At 40.5% G+C, this 20,054-nt stretch overlaps 1 protein-coding gene and 1 long non-coding RNA gene across 2 annotated transcripts in view; one reads left to right on the top strand and one right to left on the bottom strand.

Moving 5' to 3' along the window:
- LOC141997597 (uncharacterized) overlaps positions 1–20,054 on the bottom strand; it is a 184,095-nt gene that overhangs the window by 11,774 nt on the left and 152,267 nt on the right. The gene's annotated exons all lie outside the window — the stretch shown is intronic.
- Positions 1,679–19,060, top strand: ETS2 (ETS proto-oncogene 2, transcription factor). Its single transcript, XM_074969937.1, has 10 exons — positions 1,679–1,891; positions 6,403–6,474; positions 10,168–10,288; positions 12,079–12,198; positions 12,520–12,720; positions 13,744–13,827; positions 14,783–15,004; positions 15,117–15,384; positions 16,033–16,147; positions 17,640–19,060. The coding sequence occupies exons 2-10, from the start codon at positions 6,403–6,405 to the stop codon at positions 17,853–17,855; spliced, it is 1,419 nt and encodes a 472-aa protein (XP_074826038.1). The 5' UTR covers positions 1,679–1,891; the 3' UTR covers positions 17,856–19,060.

The raw sequence follows: 20,054 nt of genomic DNA, 5'->3' as shown, positions 1-20,054 counted from the left end.
TGGAGCTCCAGAATCCTGGTTACATATCTCAATGATCTTGTAGCCTCCCAATTAAAGGAATAAGATGAAATGTCTTGGTTTTGTATCTAAAACCCTTCAAATGGTTGGGGAGCTGGCTACTTAAAAAGCATCTCTCTGTGTGATTCTACAGCAGCTGTGATCTGCTATCAAGCTGATAGCAAGAAGTGTTTCAGTGAAAGGTACTCAGTTCTAGAAGATACATACAAGGGCAGAAGGGGCCATCGTGACCATGATCTTTTGCCATAAAATTTCATCCAGAAATTCCTGCATCAATCCCATAATTTAGTATTTGGCATGGCGACTCCTCCATCAGAAATAATAAACAGGCTTGGAACGAATGACAACATTTGTGCTTTTTCATCCTTAGAAGTATCTACAGTGATAAATGGACAATACCCAACAAAGCCATTTACATAGGTTACAGTGGCCCTGGGGAAACCCAGTGTCAGTTTAATGTGATACATCCTCTACCATGGCACTCAATACTGTCCAGGTTGGAAGGCAGACTTGAAGAACTATTTTCATGTTGCTCTGTGCCCAAGAGCCTGACACACCTCATCTTACAATAGTTTGGTACATCATTTGGTGTAATTAAAAACTAAATATTTTATATGCTTGTGATGTTCTTAGCTTCACAGATTCCAAGGCCAGGCAGGACCAGGATGATCACCTAGCCCAGTGGTTTTCAAACCATGGTCTGCAGACCCCTGGGGGTCCACAGACTATGTGTAAGGGGTCCGCAAAAGGCTGTCGTTGCCACAGAACAGCGGTTACAATCCTCAGGGGTCCGTGGGCTATGTCTAAGATTTTCAAAAGGGTCCACACCTCCATTCACAATTTTTAGGGATACACAAATGAAAATAAAGGCTGAAAACAGCACTTTATTTGTGTCAGGGCTCAGCCCTGGCACCTTTAGGCTTAGAAGTTCATCGCCCGGCATCTTTGGGCTTGCGGCATCAGGTATGATTATAAAAAAAATTGTTTGAACCCCAGCACCTAAGTGTGTGAGCCCGGGCACCTCTTTCATTACAAATTAAGCACTGGTTGAAAACCACGGGTCGAGTCTCAGGGGGTAGCCATGTTAGTCTGTATCCACAAAAACAACAAGGAGTCCGGTGGCACTTGAAAGACTAACAGATTTATTTGAGCATCAGCTTTCGTGGGTAAAAACCCCACTTCTTTGATCCTGTATAACAGGGGGCCGCAGAATGTCCCCCAGATAATGCCTAGAGCAGAGCTTTTAGAAAAACATCCAGTCTGAATTGGAAAAACAAAATCATCCCTGATGAAGAAGTCCCCCACGCCCATCTCCCTCAGAGGATATAGGTATTTCTTCCCCCCTCTCTTCTTTTGTGATGTAAACTCCTCAAAGGCAGGCTGGCCCCCTCCCTTCGGGGAAGAAAACAACAAACAGATGGAGGAGAGAGGCGGGGGCCCGTGAAAGCCCCAGCCCAGGCTCCGTTCGCACCCGGGCGGGGGAGGGGGTGGCGGCTGTTGGCTTGGCAGCCCCGGCAGACTCCAAAGGACAACACCCGCGATAAGGAAAGGAAGCGGCTCTTCCGCCTCCTCGTATAAGCCGGGGAGGCCGGGCCCGCAGGGAGGCGCGCTCCGCCCCCTTTTCCTGCCCGCTGAAGAGCCCGCGGGAGGCTCGGAGGAGCGCACAGAGCGGAGCGCGGCGCACTCGGAGCCAGCAGCCGCGGCGGGCACAGCCAGCGCCCACGCCCCGCGCCGCCCCCCGCACCAGCGACCGCGCAAAGGCGATTTTGGCTCCGGACTAGGCGGCGGCGTTTGGAGGCGGGAGCAGCAGCACCAGCAGCGAGCGCTGGGTTTGGAGAGCTTCCCGGCGGGACCTCGGCTCGGGGCGGCCCAGGTAAGGCGCAGGATTCAGCCGCCCGGCGTGGGCGCGATGGATTTGAAGGGGGCGCTCGGCCGCCGCGTGGATCCGCAGCCTGTGCCGCTTGTCTCACGCTGTCCGCTCTTGCGCGGCGCCTGCAGCGAGACCAGCCCCCGCTTCTGCTGCCGCCGCTGGAGGGGCCGCCGGGCCGCAGCGGGCTCGGGGTCTGCCCCGGCGCCCAAACTTTGCGGGAGGGAGCCGCCTCGAACTGCGGCGTGGGCAGCGCCCTGGGCGCGGAACGACCCTTCCTCGCCCCACCCGCTCCCTCAGCGAGCCCGGCTGCTCCCCCCCGGCCCCCCCTCCGGTTTGGCGTGTAAGGGAATCGCTGTATTTTATATCGGTGAGTCAGATGACACCGGTTAAGTAGGTGAGAGCCGATTTGGAGTCAAGCGGCGAGGGCAAATCGAAATTGGTTTTTGAAGGTCGTGTCCCCCCCCGCCTTACAGGGAGGCTCTTCCTAGCCTTGCCGGTGTGAGAAACATTTCGAAGTTCTTTTAGCCTGGCTGGTCTTACGCTGAACTGTGAGTTCTTGGAATCTATCGCTGGATTATGATGATCTCCTTTATCCTACTAGTGTGGTAGGAAGAAGGTGGCACATTGTTTCTGATACTCTGGAAGCTTGAGCAGTAGGTTAAACGTTGGAACTCACCGAAGTCCCTTGGATGTGACTGAGTGTTGGGGGGGCAAAGAGGGTGTGGTGGGTTTTTTTTTTTTTTAATAGCAAAGACTGGCTGACATGTCAGCCAATAAAACTATTTATTGTTACCTTACAATACAAATACGAGGGGGTGGAGGGGGAAGAAGAGGGCTGGGGGGAGCAAACAGATTCAACAGCAGCAGCTTTTACATAGGAGTCTATGTACATCACAGTATAAAGTCAATTAAAAAAATTAAATCCAAGTTTTAAAAACTCCTTGTGTGATCTAAAACCAGTAACCAGGAGTTTGGGTGAGAACTATATAGATTCTCCCTCCCCCAATACATCTAGAAATATTTTTCTAAGCCACCATTTGATAGGCAGATACATCAGATGTTTTGGTCTGGTTTTTGTTGTTTTGGGTGGTTTTTTATGTTAAAGGTTGGGGAGGGGGTTGTTTTGTGTTTTTGGTAGGTCAGGTTGCATGATTTCTACACCTTACTTTTTTATGGGCAAGTGTGTCAGCTGTGACAAGTCATCTATCATGTATTTAAGGAAGCATCACTCCTAACTGGAATCGAATAGTTAAACTTAGAAATTAAGAGCTTTCTTGATTTATTTATTTATTTATTTATTTATTTATTTATTTATTTTTAATTTTTTTAAAGCCCATTGTAAGAAACACTTTGAAGTCCGATGGAGTTTTGCTTAGGAAGAACTGGTGGATCTAGCCTATGAAGACTAGCTGCCTAATTAGTTAGGTCTCAAACATTAACACCGATTTTAGTTTTTGTTTTGAATAGGTACAGGCTTACTCTAGGTAAAGGAAGTACCTGGTTATTGCTGAAAGAAGTTGACCAGCATTCAGAAGTATTAGTTAATTGCTTGATCTTGTTGAGTCTGTTCAGGTTCACCCACTCTCAGCCGTGCACAGGTGTTGACAAAGGTGTTCTGCTAGTTACTCATTGTAGCCAACGAGAATCAGTTGTCAGTGTTTAGTGGAGGAGTGGGTAGTGAGGCCCAGTCACATTGAGCCATTGTGCCTTTTTAAGAACTTAAAATAACAACATTCACCATCCCAATGAAATACTCCAACTTTAAGTCTTTCTGTTGCAAAGATCTGTATCGCACACTCCGCCCAATTTATTTTCCAGTATGCTGGTGAGTTCCCTATCACAGAGCTGGAAACCCTTGCCTCATTGGTAGATCACCCAAACTGGTAACACTATGAATAACTGTATCCTTTCATTTGTCATACAAGTTGTACTTGAAGAATTTGATCAAAGGAAAAAAAATATTGATGAGGATTTTGGTGCATAATTGTGTGTTACAGAGTCTATTTCCAGTTGCCTTCAAAACATAACACTGACAAAGTGAAAGTGATTGTGTGTGGTTGAAATAGCAAGTGAGCAGACTGGCGTAGAGAAATAGTGTTCAGTTTAATATACTGGAAGAAATGCCAGTTACACCTTTTTAAATACTACTTGTATTGTGAACACTTACTGAGACCAAAAAAGACAGGTTAAAATCCTGGTCCTCTTGAAGTCTTTGGCAAGATTACAATTGACTTCGGGGCCAGGATTTCACCTGAAATCTTCAGACTAATCACAATAAATGATGGGCCAAAAATTAAGGTTATTGGGAAAACATAGGCAAATGCATTTCTGCATCACAAATTGCAGCTATATCTAGAAGTTGAGGCTTATAGCTAGATACTACTCCTTATAATTTAATAGTAACAATACTAAAAAGCTTTAGAAATTCATGATACTCTGAAAAGGAGCAACAACAGGATTAACAGGATAAGATGTTAATTTAAAATAGTAATATCTTCAGGGGAGGGATGAGGGACACTTGAGTGAATTTATGACCTGAACTGTGGAGAGATCACTATTCATTACCAACATGTTCATAAAAGAGAGAGGATATTTTGTGTTCTCATTTCCACAAAATCACACCAATTAGCATTTTCCATATTTAGGTGAAGTTTGCCTGACTGTATACCTTTCAAATGCAGTTGTTTATTTTCAGTCATTGTTTTGTATGTGGAAGAACAGTTGACACTAAAGCCAAAATGAGCCTTTAAGTTTAAATATTTAGGATTTTGAGTGATCGGACAAAGAGGAGAAAAGAGGCTGGTTTTATTGGTTTATTTTTATAGATACTTTGGATGTTTATCATTACAGCAAGCTGTATTTGTTTTGCTTAGACCTTCTTTGATTTGCTTAGTTTCTTTTGAGTACTTGATTTTTAAAAATATTTTATTTTATTTTTACACGTGTATATAGGAGTAAGCAAGGGGGGCAGAAATAATTTCGTTTTCTAATAACTACAGCTTTGATGTGGGAATGGTGGGGCTGACCTTTTCCTGATATGGCATTTATGGACTAATATTGGTTTCTAAACACTTTCTGTGAAGGTGGAGAAGCCAGCATTGTGCTAAGACAAAATGAAAGGAAAAGTTTTAAATGAACAGTGTCTCAGTGGATTCTGATAAATCATTTATGTTCAATGTGGTTTGTCCTTATAAGCCAGAGCAATGCCCATAAGCCTACGTTACAGCCTTCTGTTTGAGTGAGCTACTATGAATATGTCACTGTTTTGTCAAACATAGATTAGAACTAGTCATAAAATCACACACAATTCTGTTTCTGTATTATAGGCCACAGGACAGTATATTTTTATGCCACTGCAGACAAGTCTGTTATCAGTCCCATTATATTACAAACCCTCTTAAGATGTTGAGTTTATAACTGTAGTAAGATATTTTAGGCAGAAACTTGGCAGACAGTTGATCCTCAAACAAATATTTTTACCAAACTTGGTTACATTTTAAGTTATGAGTGTGCAAAACAGTAGTGTAACACTTTGGGGATATTTTCTTTAATAAATACTCGGATCAGTCTTTGGAATAGACTCTGTTGCGATTTCCATAAAAAGGGAGAGAATGTAAAATGGGTAATAGAATTAAAATATCTACCAGACAGTCAGCTTTTTCAGAGATACGTCTTACTGCATGTTCCTTCTGATGTGTTCAAAGTACCTAACCCTGCAGTGTTGTGAAATTACATCTGCTCACAATGGGTTGTTGCTTATTTTGCTTAGTCTCCAAATACTGTTTATTCAACTGATTGTCAAAGGGTAAATAACTGAAACTTGTATCCATCTATCGGAAGCTACATTTTTCTCAGGCTAATAATTCACATTATAAACAACTTGTATTCAGTATTTGATTGTGTATTCTGGATTGTCCCAAAAGACACATTGTCCAAGATTTAGTTCCAGAATATTTTGAGTGAAAACAAAGAGGACTCACTAAATCTTACATGCAGCCCCACACCCTAATTGGAAAGGGAAAGTCGTAAGTCATTTATGGGTGTTTAGTAAAAATCCAGTAAACAAAGTCAAAATTCAAAAAGTCAAAGCATGAACATTTAAGGCACTGGAACCAAAACTTGAAGACTCCTAGGGATAAGCAATGAATAGTTGGCAAGCAAAGAATTTCTGTAGGCCTGTAAACTTAAATTCAACAAACTTAGGCACTATGAAGACTTTCATCTTGTATGCTAAGAGCTTGATCTGCTTCTCACATATACATCTCCTACCATTTTAATGTCAATGATTTTGATGGAGTTCATCCCAATTCAAAATGTGTAAATCAGGCCCAGTGTTGAGGACACAGTACTCAAGATGAAAGCTTTCATATTATTGCCTTGTCAGAGGATTCTCTGACTGAAGCATTTTGTTGTATTACAAGTTTATGCTCTACAATAGAGCAGATAAGGTGCTCCTGTTAATGGACTCACCTTCTGCAAGAACACATTTTTCATACGTTCTCTTTTCATTTCAGATGAGTGACTTTGGAATCAAGAACATGGATCAGGTAGCCCCTGTGTCTAATGTCTACAGAGGAATGCTCAAGGTGAGTTTTCCTAGGAGAGATGCTAAAAACAAGTGGCCTAAACTCCCACTCCATGCACATATTTCTCATGTTAGTGAGAGACCTGCATATGCATGCTGAAGAGAGACTATGCCAACTACATTTGGGTTCCTTCTTGTTGATGTTTGTTTCTATAAGATAAGGAACAAACACTTTATCCCTAGCCATTTAAAGCACCCTGTTTAAACAGGAAAATATACATTTGACAAATCCATCTTAAAGATTGGAAAGCAAGATGAAAAGTCGGATTCTGATGATCAATTTATTGAACTCAATCAGAATTGTGCAAGTAAGGGCAGCAGGACTGGGTCCTAGATGGTCTTTCTACATTTAACTTCATGCAAGGCTGTCAATGTCTTTTGATAGGACTGATTTATGTAAAAGCATTGGTCTAGTATGGGAAAATTAAATTCTCTGTGGTTACGTGCAAATCTACCAAATGAAAATCTAGAGTAAAATGCATGAAAACAAAACTATTCAGTCTTATATGTAAAAAATGGTTGTTCAAATGTCTTGACTTGCTTTGAAAGATATTTACAAATTGAGGACAGGTTAGAAAAAACAGAATTTAAAAGATTTCATTTTTGTAACTGTCTGCAAGAACATCCATTTAACATATTTTTTGTAATTATTCATGAAAGGTCTTTAGCCAGCATTGGTCGCTTGTATTGTGATGATCAAGGAAAAGCAAATACAGACCAGTCAAACTCTTTTTTTTTTTTTTTTTGGCCTAGAATGCTATGAGAAATGCTAGTGTTTGAGGGTATATCACAGTCTTGTTTAAAGTCAGTTACAAATGTGTGTGTTTGTTTTTTGTTTCTCCTCTTCTCCCCCCCCCCCCCCCCCGGCTTATATAATTTGTTTTGCTAACCAGCAACCAAATATTCATTTCATAGAGCATAATAGGAAGCTTTATGTGAAATTTGTGAATTGAGTGCTCTCCCATGCAACAGTTATGCCAGGCACAAAGGAAATTGGAGTTAGATGACAATTTGTCGCAATCTTAGGTCAACCCTTAAGACTCTTGGAAACAACTATGCAGTGGTGAAATATTCTTTTGGATTTGCTTCAAGTTTTGCACAGTTTATTACTAAATTTATACATAACTGCCATGAAACCACATAATGCCCCACCCCCTCTCTCTTTTTTTTTTTTTTTTTTTTGGTTGACTGAGTAAAGTGAGCAGGATTTATCCCATATGGGGTTTTATTACCTATTCAGAGCAATGTTCAAACATTAACTAATACATCTTACACTTCTGAAATATGAGACATGGGTACAGTATGCTTTCTACTCATTCATATACTACTGCTTTTTTTTCCCTCCAGTGAGTCACTGTAAGGGTCATTTATTTACACAAAATACAGGAGTTTCCAGATTATGTTGAAAGATCTTGGCCTTTTCTCTAGATACAAATGGTGAATCAGAGCTATTATCTATTAACATTTAAAGCATTTTTTAGTAGCAGACCAGACCAGCTGGTTTTAACAACTATTTCACAGATAACAAAAATCTTTAAAGTATCTTTACTCTGACTTTTTTTATTGCTATCATATGTATATGAACAATATTACTTACACTGAGCTGACCAGCAGAGTTAATTTTTGGACTAAATTAGCCATTAGAAGGAAGACTTCTAGATTTTTCTTCATGCCAGCCTCTTCCTTCTGTGGGTCATAGGCTGCTATGAATTGCACCCTGAAATGCATAGCAACTTTTTATAAAAAACAACCTCAGTACTACATGCAAGCCAAAGTGTCTGTCTGTCTTGAGTTTCTGCCCAGCCAGTTTACAAAACAAAAATAGCACCATACACCAAAATAGAAAAGCTGTAAATTCCAGAAAGGAACCATGGTGGATTCAGGAAAGACCAGATAGTTAATATGCTATTCTGCAAAAACAATTTAAGTTAGTACAGTCAATTGAGACCAAATCTGTGTGTTATGCTGAGGAGCATTAGTTTATTCTCAACAGAAATCTGTACCTTGGCATTAACATTTAAGTGGATGCCTAAGCAAATAGGAACTGTCCACAGATATTGTATGTGGTTCCTTAGTCTCTGGCTCCCCTTTACTGCAGATGCTCTCATATGGGTATCATTGCTGTGTTCTGTAGCTTTCCAAATACTGTATCCACAGGTTTTGGGTTGTGGCTTTTGGTTTTTGTTTTTAAATCTCATCAATAGGAATGTCTAGTGATAGCCTCTACCTGTTGCTACAAGTCTTTTTCATGACTAGTTGGCATGTTAAGTATAAACTTATTCAGCTCACTTTGGTAGAAAAAGCTTGTAACTTTTAGACCTATTTATGAAGAAGGGGTGCATGTGGCCTGGGAGATTCAGTAATAACTTCGCATGTACACCACCTCCCAACTAGAGCACTTCAGAGTTTGAATGATAGACAAGACTTTCTACAAATATTTGTAATCTTTAATAAAAGTGACTATTAGCTCATCGGAAATCTCTCCTTTTCCCCCTCAAACATTCTATTATAGCCAGTCCTACTTATTCTTGTTAATTGGTTTAAACTAGCAAAGGCTCATTAGAGACTGCTGCGGATTAACAAGCTGCTTTTTATGAAATGCAGTAGTTGGCACAATCCGGTTACCTAAACCATAAAAATAAAATAAACCTAAGAAAAGACTCTACTTCATAAATCACATAAGACTGTTTTACAGTCTTAAGTAATGTCATTCAGATTGAATATTTCCAAAACTGTAAGTAAGCCTACTTGCGTCTTCACGTTGGCCATTATTTTTGTTATACTAGAAGGACTAGTGAATTATAATAATTAGCACTTAAAGGAAGTCATCATTAGCTGTCTGTTACAAGGCTAAAAATGATACTAACATCTCTTTACAATTTAGCAATCAGTTAAAATTTAGATACACACCTGTTAAAATGGCTGCTAGTTGTGCCTACTATAACTAAAGTTTGTAGTTTTCATTGTCTCTCAATTTTAAAATAGTCTAGCATCTTTAATTCAAAGATGCAGCTGTCACACTGTAAAGCAGCCTTTTCAAACAGTCTTGCAGAACGCTGCCTCCAGTCAATAACCGCTCATCTGGGAACTTGATCCTCTCACCTTCATGGAGGTAGAAGCATCAGTGCCTAATTGGGGTCATTTAACTTCTAACAATTTAATGCAGGCAGCATTGTCTTTGAAAAGATTAAACACAGCTCTTTTTTGCATTTTAGTGTATCAGAGTTGCACAGTCAAAAATCAGAAGGCCAGATCCTCAGCTTATGTAAATCAGCTTAGCTCCAGTGAAGTCAGTGATCTATTCTTATTTACACCATCTGTGGGTCTGGCGCAGAAGGACAGGAAACATAACAGAAAAATTAGTTCATCTGCATTATATAAACATAGCATTCATCTATTTTGTATAATGTGTAGCTTAGTATACCACTGTTCATGTTGTAAAAAAATGATTACCATAGGATATACAGAACGTGCCACACAGGAAAGTGAACACTGCTGTTGGAATCTTCTGCATTTTTATTTTAACTATGCAACCCTTAACAGTGCATTAATTATTTGTTTATACTCTGAACTCATGGTTTAATAGTTTTCAGAAGATAGTGTACATACAAACAACTTGTCCTCTTCGTAGTTGCTGTTAGCAGTGCTCTAGCAGAATACTTACTGAATATTCTTTTTCTAAACTGTTTTGCAGCATCAACCAGCATTTGACGCCTTTGACGTCACAAACTCTCTGTTTGCAGGATATTTTCCCTCATTAAATGAAGATCAAACTCTTCAAGAAGTACCAACAGGATTTGATTCGATTTCTTATGGTAAATATTGTTTGCGTTTTACTTTGATCAGCCACATCAGTCAAAATAGAAAGTGCTGGGTTCTCTAAGTAGGTTTCTGTCCCTGTTACCTACGATGCACAACAATAAATCTTTAATAATAGAGAAGACTTTTTTTTTAATATTACCTTAAGACTTCAGTCCTGCAGACATTTACATTAAGTTTATTCACATGAGTAGTTCTGGTGCTGGCTTACAGCTTCCCATAGCAGGAAACTGTAGTAGGGTGTGTGAATATAAGAGGATCTGTTAGGCATACTGAGGCAGAATTAAAAAGGTGTTTGGATGTGTGTATCTGTTAAGATTAACATTACTAATAATCTTTACCTACCTTTACTTGTTCATTTCTATAACTCAAGTTGGTGTATTTTTAAAATGGGGAAAGACAGAATATTAGAGCTGTATTTAGTCCCACTGGACTTGTATAAATGTAGAACTCTGCAAGGTCCTTGGCCCCCTTTCCCTCAGGTTTATTGTGCAGCTTTAGAAATTTTGCATAAGTAACACACTGAAATCCTTGTAGCAGGACTGTACTCAAAGTTCTCAATTTACCTTCACCTCAGATCTCTCTGACTGGCTTATTCCCAAGCTACTCCGATACAATGGTGATGGGTGTTGCACCTAAGTTTTTAGTCAGCCTTGCAGTGAGCTCCACATGTGTGCAGAGGTTCACCTGCTTGCTCACGTGGAGCTCATTGCAGACCATAGATAGCTAGATTAGCTTTGCAGGTTCATGCACAGTCCTAAAGCCTGACAGCTTATCTCATGCGTATGCACACTCTCCCTGTGACATTAACTTTATTAGATATAGCAATTGTTAATAACATGAGTGCAACCTAACTGTGTCAACTACAATCTGTGCACTCGTTTTCAGAGATTTGTGGAAAGTTGAAAGTTTGAAGAAGTATTGACCAGCTGGTTCCAAGCTAGGTAGGAACCCAAGGAAATGTCTGACACCAGTCAGAATATCAAATCCGGGTAACTTTTTAAAATGACAGATAATGCAAAAACAATTTGACCAATTTTCTTCAAACTTTACTTGAAGATGCTCTTTACTTCCAGAAGAAGTCTGGAAATTTTCATGCCAAATCTTTCTAATAAAGAAGATAGGATGGGGGCTAAATTATTCCTTTGAATGGAAGTTGGTTACAGCATTAACTAAGGAGTTGATTATCTAGATTATGAATTTATAACAGTTTATGGCTGCATAAAATTCAAGTACCAGGATCATCAGCCAGTTACATAAATTTGGCATTGGGAACTAGCTTGTGACCCAAAATGTATTACATTCTAACCATTGAATAATACATGACAACACCACAAATTCAATTGACTGATCTATGCATGAGTGGGTCTGACATTCAATCTAGTGCAGTGGTAAATGTACTGCAAGCCAACTCATCATTGCTACCCTCCTCGTTACTTGGTTCTCAAGCTCAGTGCAGGGTATCCAGAGTTGACAAGAGGTCACTTGGCTCTCAGATTATAGAGGAGAGAAGAGGAAGAAGCAGTCTTCTTGTTTTCTCATAAAGATAATTGACTCTACATAACAAAGGCATACTTCTTACTACCAAAGTCAATCTGAGTCTGCATCATTAGCTGCGACAATCTTACGCTGGCATAGAAATAACTATTACAGATAGGGCTTGCCATATTTGGTCCAATTTTATAGTTGGAAGCCTCTTTTGCTTGTTCTTTAACATTGTAGATTCTTCCTTGTCTGGTCCATTAGCCTAAATGCTAATGTCTCCCCTCCTCCCCCTTTCTTTTAGAGTCAAACAGCTGTGAATTGCCTCTCCTAACCCCATGCAGTAAGGCCGTGATGAGTCAAGCTTTAAAAGCTACTTTCAGTGGCTTTGCAAAGGAACAGTGTCGTTTGGGTATCCCAAATAGTAAGTGCTTTCTTTTTATAATCTTTTTAGTGCAAAAATGATGCTGATTGGTTAGATGACAAGAAGAGCAAGTAAACTGAGCTCATCCACTGATTAAAAGAAGATAGAAGGAAAAATTAGGGCAGTGATTTAAAATTAAGACTAAATCATCGATATTTGAGCTTCAGAAGTAGATATCCTAGATAACTCTTTTAAACATGAGCCCTCGCTCTCAATATCTTTTTACCTAAACTTTTATTTTAGGTTCTTATGAACATAAATATCAAGAGTTGCCTCTAAATGTTATGCGTTTTTCTTTTCTCTTCCGTCCCCCATTTGCAGATCCTTGGCTATGGACTGAACAGCAGGTTTGCCAATGGCTTTTTTGGGCTACCAGGGAGTTTAGTTTGGCAAATGTGAACTTTCCTCAGTTTGTCATGAACGGCCAAGACTTGTGCAACCTGGGCAAGGAACATTTCTTGGAGCTGGCTCCTGATTATGTAGGTGACATTCTGTGGGAACACCTGGAACAGATGATAAAAGGTAACTAGAGAGCCAAAAAGGACTCCTGCTCTGTGATCCTAACAAAGCAACCCCCTCAAACAAAACTGTGATGTATTTCACCGAGTTGTGGTTTTGTAATTGCCTAAAAAAACTCAGTGAATTTTTAAAATCTTTAAACATTATCAAAGGTAGCTTTAAAAAATCATTTTCTGGAGAGCATAGAAGCAATCAGTCGTTTCTAGCTTGTCAATTACTGCCAGACTGCAGTTGTCTCAGCAGCAGTTTTATACAGAATAGTCATTGATATAAATTGGATTATATATTGCATCAGATCCATCCTAATCTCAATCAGAAAAAAAATGTAACCAAAAGTCAAACTAGGTCAAGTCATGTTACTAGTGACTTTTACCAGTGTTTTGGAATAAGTCAGTGAATGAATGTAGGAGTGACAGAGACTTGAGGGTCTTTTCATTGAGACAAAAGAAGGATGAGGACAAATTTTGTCGAGGGGCTTCACATGGATGCAGGGATCTACCCACCCTAATCCTCCAAGATGAGAGCCAAAACTACTATATTGAAAAAAGGGAGAACTTTTTTTTTTCTTTTCCCATTGTTACCATAAGCTGTCTTTTTTTCATTTAAGCATTTGTTACTCAACTTTGGAAGTTGAGTGTTCTTTTGTCTAGCTGGATTTTGGTGATTTTGCTTTTTGTCTTTTCACTGTTATAGTCCTGTGTGTAAAACAATTACCTAATGCCCAGATCCTACAAACTTCTAAGTATGTGTATATAATCCCCATGACTTCTATGGGACTGGACATGTGCATGAAGTTAAGCAATTGCTGAAATGTTTGCAGGATCAGGGCCTTAAATGTGTTGCAGATTTTTAGACCGATTGAATAGTAGAATTCCATGGGCATGAAATTTTCCCTACCAGCAGTTATTTCTTTGAAAGTTTGTCGGGTGACTAACTTTGTGACTGTCACAAATACCTCCAGTTGCCTTGAAGTTCCCCATAATGTCCTGGTCAGATGTGTAAAAAGAATATTTGTTCTGTTTTCAGACAGTCAAGAGAAGACACAGGACCAATATGTTGAAAACTCTCATCTTACCTCAGTCCCACACTGGGTCAATAACAACTCATTAAGTAGGTATCCTGATCTGGTTGACATTTAAAATCCCTTCCTTAGCATTATGCTGCACGTGATTATCACAAACTGTAATTCTGCAAGTTTGGTTTGAACACTGAAAATAATCAGACTAGATATTTTCTTGAGGCAAATCTTGGAGTCTGTGAAACCAGGAGGAAAGACAGTGTGAAAGCTGTGGTTAATCAAAGTCAAGTCTTGATTTTTGGCAATTCATTTACCAAAAACAAATTTGGGATTTCATAACTTTTCTGCACAAATAAAGTGTTTAGTACAAACTGGCCATTACCACAACTACCAGGCTGAATCTAAAAGCAGCACTGATGGGGGTCCAGCAGGAGTCATGTTTTTGGTTCTTTTTGGTAGAAGGAAGGTGGAGGCAATATGAAGCCTCAGAGGGCAGATGGAGTAAATAGGGAGGGAGAGGACAGGGACCAGTGGCCCTCTCCTGACATCTCTCTCCCTCCTACCCCAGGCTGCTTATGTGTATGAGGTTGTATTTTCAGCACAGTATTTATTTCTCAATCTGCTGATCAGTTAACAAGAGAGGAATCCTGCTATGGACCACCTAGCCCCCCTCCCCAGCACTTTCTCTCTCTGTTCTGTCATTCTGGGAAACCACAGAGAGCTCTGTGCACAACTGGCAATCTGTAAATCATACGGCAGATACTGGTTGTGTGATACAGAACCTGGTTAAACCCTAGTGCAGTCAATTGGAGTCCTTCCACTGACTTCAGTAGACTTTTTGGATTAGACCCATACCCTATCGTTCCTACCCAGTCAGGTTTTCAGCTTAAAAATATTTTTTTTTAGTGGCATAACTGTATGTCTGTGTTGCAGTGGAAAGGTTGACTTGGTTTTGTTCTGCTTACATGAAGGTATTACGTTTATGAGAAGGATTGTAGTGAATAACTAATCCATTCCTTTTTTTCCCCCCTCTCCTTGTCATTTTAGGTTTTAACACAGAACAGGCCCCTTATGGTATGCAAATGCATAGCTACCCCAAAGCCAGCCTCCTGAGTAACTTATGTCAGACTTCTGCAGGACCAAATCTCCTCAGCCCAGATCAAGAATTTTCGATGTTCCCCAAAGCTCAGTTAGAGACCGTCAACGTGAACTACTGCTCCATGACCCGCGACTTCACAAACAATCTGAACTTGCTGATGGATAACTCTGGTGGGATTTACCTTATCCATTTGCTAATTATTACTTTAAGGCTCTATACTCTGTGCACTCTTTTTTTTTTTTTTTTTACTTAATGTGGCTTATACATTATTTAATTTTTTAGGTAAGCCCAGAGAGCATGAATCAAGTGACAGCGGCACAGAAAGTTATGAAAGCACAGATTCTCAACTTCAGTCCTGGAACAGCCAATCCTCTTTAGTGGATGTACAACGTGTGCCCTCTTATGAAAGTTTTGAAGATGATTGTAGCCAGTCTCTATGTCTGAACAAACCTACAATGTCTTTCAAAGACTACATTCAAGAAAGAAGTGATCCTGTAGAGCAAGGGAAACCAGTTATACCAGCAGCAATTCTAGCAGGCTTTACAGGCAAGTGATGTCACACAATATATCTCTTGTTCTCTCGCTTCTGATCCCTTGTGTGGGTATATGTCCGTTGTGATAAAGGAAGAGTGTACCTCTCAACCTCCCTTACTCATTGTTTGTTCGTTCATGAATGATTTATTCACTATTAATGTAATATTCTAGTAAAAAAACAGACTGTTTTAAAACCTGGAATGCATTCTATTTTGGGTAGAGCTCCATCTGCCTAAAAAGAAGGGAAACTCCAGACAAAACCTTCAGTTCAAGGAGTTCACCAGCACTGACTCACCCACTAAGCACTCATTCCTAGACTACATAACTCAGGCAAAATGCTCGTCACTGGAAGCTTCATCAGGGCACGGACTTTAGTTTAGGACCTTTAAGGTTTTAAATATAGCTGCCAGCAGAAAGGAATGAAGTGAAGGGGTGGGGGAGAAGTAAAGCTTGGTTCAAATAACTACTTTGAATTAAAATAGTGTACTCAGTTCATTCTAATGTATCCTTCAGCAGATTCCTGTTACAGAAACAGTCGTTCTTTGCCTCAGCCAAACATCTTAAAATTATATCAGTTAGATAAATCTTAGGATTATGGTATGTGTCTTTATTATATCCTTTAGTTGTGGCTAATAATTTTACTCTTCTTGGTTTTTACAGGCAGTGGACCTATACAACTGTGGCAATTCCTTCTGGAGTTACTAACAGACAAATCCTGTCAGTCATTTATTAGCTGGACTGGAGATGGATGGGAGTTTAAACTTGCTGATCCAGATGAGGTGTGTGGCTAATTGTGACTGAATAAAAACCTAGGGCCTGATCCTCCATCAGTGAAAGGCACCCCTCAAGGCAAAGTGTTTACAAGATCAGGAGTCTTTGCCTCTGTAAATGTTTTACTGCTGGGTGACTTCGAGAGCATCAGTCAAGTACTTAGGTGTACATAAAAGTTTAGTGTATTATAGTCCTGTCTTTGCATGCTGCCTTTACATTTAACTTGCAGCATTGCTTAAGTTACTTTCCTTAAACAGTTAACTGATAAAACCTCTGGGAATTGAGAGAAACATGGCAGATGCACAGACTAGTGAGGCCTTCAAAGGTCTGTTTTTAGATATACATCAAATGACTGCTGTGATCATTTGGAAATTAGTCACTAACAGAATAAACTCCAACCCTCTAATTGACGATGGAACCCCTTTCTGATGCAGTTAAAGGGCCTGATCCAAGGCCTACAGAAGTCAATGAAAAGACTCCCATTGCCTTCAGTGAGCTTTGGATATGGCCTTAAGTGACTTAACCACCTCACGTGTGAATTGTGTAGCTCTTTGAGAGAGAGGAATTCACCTTAACCTCTTCTCTTGCACTAACAACTTTTTTTTTTTTTTTTTTTTTAAAACCCTTTGTGGCAAGGTGCCTCGTGCGCCCATCCACTATTTATTGGCATCATGTTCATAGACCAGAGGTGGGCGAAGTACGGCTGGCGGGCCGTATGTGGCCCGTGGGACTGTCCTGCCCGGACCCTGAGCTCCTGGCCAGGGAGGCTAGTCCCTGGCCCCTCCGCCGCAGCAATGCTGCTGCTGTGCCGCCAGCGCTCTGGCCCACCACTCCTGCCGGGTGGTGGGGCTGGCTCTGGCGGGCTGTGAGCTCCTGCTGCTCTGAGCAGCATGGTATGGGGGTGGGGAGCAGGGGGTTTGGATAAAGGGCAGAGGTTCTGGGGGGGCACTCAGGGGACAGGGAACGGGGGTGGGGGTTGGGGTCCCAGGGGGACAGGGAACGGGGGGGGGGTTGGGGTCGGGGGGCACTCAAGGGACAGGGAGCGGGGGGGTTGGATAGGGGGTGAGGTCTCAGGGGGGCAGTTAGGGACAGGGGTCTCAGGAGGGGGTGGTCAGGGGACAAAGAGCAGGGGGGATTGAATGGGTTGGAGGTTCTGAGGGGGGCAGTCAGGGGGTGGGAGGGGGCAGATGGGGGCAGGGGCCAGGCTGTGTGGGGAGGCACAGCCTTCCCTACCTGGCCCTCCATACAGTTTTGCAACCCCAGTGTGGCCCTTGGGCCAAAAAGTTTGGCCCATAACTCAGATTGTTTGTTTAAGACTTCAGCTCTTGCTCACTTAAGTATCCTCACTGATTTGATGGCATTTGAACCAACAAAATGACTTGGTTGCTAAATAAGTTTCTTTCCTATTTATCAGCTAACTGAGATAGTATGCTTTAATTGGTTTGTTCTGCCTTTCTCTCTCTTCTCACTGTTTTCCCCCCCCCCCCCTTGGGGCTGAAGGTGGCACGACGGTGGGGAAGAAGGAAAAACAAGCCAAAAATGAACTATGAGAAACTAAGCCGAGGCCTGCGCTATTATTATGACAAGAACATCATCCACAAAACCTCAGGGAAACGCTACGTGTACCGGTTTGTATGTGACCTACAGAACCTGCTGGGGTACACGGCAGAGGAACTTCATGCCATGCTGGGAGTGCAGCCAGACACAGAAGATTGAGCACTGCGATTATCGTGCAAAACTGGCAGAGATTGCAAGATTTTGAATTGTGACTAGGACCCATCTGCAGTCAGTCTTTTCAGATTGGTGCGACTGTTAAGAAATAAGGACCTTGAACTGGTTTTGTAATCAGGGAAAGCTGAAGGAAGAAGTGGCCTTATTTCATCAGATGCAATGGCTTCAAGTATTGCTGCACCAAGTCCCTTGGAGCAGTGTGGAGGATGACACAGTGCCTAGCTCTAACCTGAAGACATAAAAATGCTCTAGGGTTAAATGTTTTGGCCTTTTATTATGGGTTGTTTTTAATACCAAAGGTTGGAGAGTGACCAGTTATACATCAGAATTCTAGCTCAAAACTTAACCATGTTGCTTACATCATGATATGCATTTTTTTTTAAAAAAAAAAACCTACTTAACCTTTTTATTTTAAAGCAGAGAGACAATTTGTATTGTACATTTTATTACACCAACATGTTAGGTACAGAAACAAATTTTGTTTTATGTTTCAAAACTTGGTGTAGCAATTATAATTTTTTTCCTTTCGAGGGGGGGAATCGCACCATTTCAAGTCAGTTTGTATATATTTATATGCTGCTTCTTGAAGTTCTTTAATGTTCCTATTTAACAGATATTGTATAATGTAATTTAAACTAATTGTGTGTGTGTTTGAAATAGGAAGAATGTAAATGTTTGTTTCATGTTTGAATAGGACATACAACATTTTGCAGTTTGAGGAAGTCTGTTAAATGCCTTGTACATGATTATACTGTAGGCCTGTAATATGACAGTCAGATGGAGGGTATTGGTGAATATTTTGCTCTGACTGTAGTTGGTAAACTTTGTTCATTTTGGCATTTTTACAAGAAACTGATGTAGTCTGGGGCATAAAGGGCCTGTTTCGCCTAACTGAAAAAAACCATTAACATGGATAAGTGGAATTTTTCTTGATAAATGGCACATGTTTTTTCACTTCTATGCATGTCCTTTTAAAAACAATTTATATACAAGCCTTTTTCTGAGTTGTCTTTTTTTTTCCCTCTGGTTTATCCCAATGATTAAAATATGAATTCTATTTTTGGAAATAATTGTGGCTCCTTTTCAGAGATCAGGAGGGATTTATGTAGCAGCTATTTTTTATTGCAAAAAAAAAAAAACCCAATTCACTGGAAAAATGTAATTTGTAAGAGCCTTATTTTTTATCTGAGCTTGATGTACACTGAAATGTGTTGTACAGTGTGTGTGTGTGTGGGGGGGGGGGGAAACAAATCTTTATTAAAACATCTTAAACAGAAAAAATGGTGTGCATAATTTCTATGAATTTCTAAATATTTTGATTGGCTCTTATAGTCCTTTTTGGGAACAGAAACACCTTCTAAAATCACAGACCTGATTCTCTCCTCAGACCAGTGTAAACTGGAAGGAAGTCTCTCTTGAAAAGAGTTGAGGTACCTCAGTGTACAGCTCTTGTGGGAGGAGAATTAGCTTTGTACAGAACATGTTGCACAAGGCTCTATGCCCTTCCTCAAACAGCCTTGTGCTGGCCCTCTCCCCCTTTACTGCTAGAGAGTACAGTACATATGTCTGATTCAAGTTACAAGAATTTACGTTCCCCCCCATAATCTGGAGAAGTTAATATTTTTCAAGAGTTTTAACTCAAACTGGCATTTGATCATTTGGATTAAGGTAAAGTGTGAATTTTAAAGTGCAATTATGGACACTTATTCCAGAATAACTCCGTGTTCTGTAGAAATGCTATTACAACCTAGTCCCAAACTGGTAAGCATGTGTGTAGGGTGCATAACTCCCACGCATGTGGGAAAACATTCCCAACACCTCTTGGTATGGAATAAGCCACTTTGCAAAGACCATAAGTCATTTGTTTCCCACCGTAAGATAATAGGCCATAACATGCTAGTCATTTTTAAGCTTGCCTTTCTCTAAAGGAGGAAAAAATGGAGGAAACAATATGATCAAGTGTTTTTAAAAGATAAATTGTCCTTGTTTTAGTAGCTACAAAAATAAGGGCCAAATTCTGCTCTCATTACACTGGATTCAACCTACTGTAAAAGCAGAACTTGTAGTTTTATAAAGTGCTCTTTAAAACAAAATACAGTGGCCAAGTTCTCAAACTTGGCCTTCTAAATGTCTTGGACTAGCTGGTCAGAACCTCCTCTGTCAATGGCTGTAGGATGCACCATG

This window comes from Natator depressus, chromosome 1 (genome assembly GCF_965152275.1).
Source record: "Natator depressus isolate rNatDep1 chromosome 1, rNatDep2.hap1, whole genome shotgun sequence".
Lineage (NCBI taxonomy): Eukaryota > Metazoa > Chordata > Testudines > Cheloniidae > Natator > Natator depressus.
Note: the sequence above shows the minus strand (reverse complement) of the source record. Positions and strands in the feature narration are given on the sequence as shown.

What these genes read in the sequence shown, in the direction of transcription:
- ETS2 (XM_074969937.1), top strand. Translation starts at nt 6,403, where the DNA reads ATGAGTGACTTTGGAATCAAGAACATGGATCAGGTAGCCCCTGTGTCT. An exon ending in TCGTTTGGGTATCCCAAATA is followed by an intron (nt 12,199 to 12,519) that starts GTAAGTGCTTTC and finishes CCCCATTTGCAG; the next exon opens with ATCCTTGGCTATGGACTGAA. An exon ending in CTAGCAGGCTTTACAGGCAA is followed by an intron (nt 15,385 to 16,032) that starts GTGATGTCACAC and finishes TTTTACAGGCAG; the next exon opens with TGGACCTATACAACTGTGGC.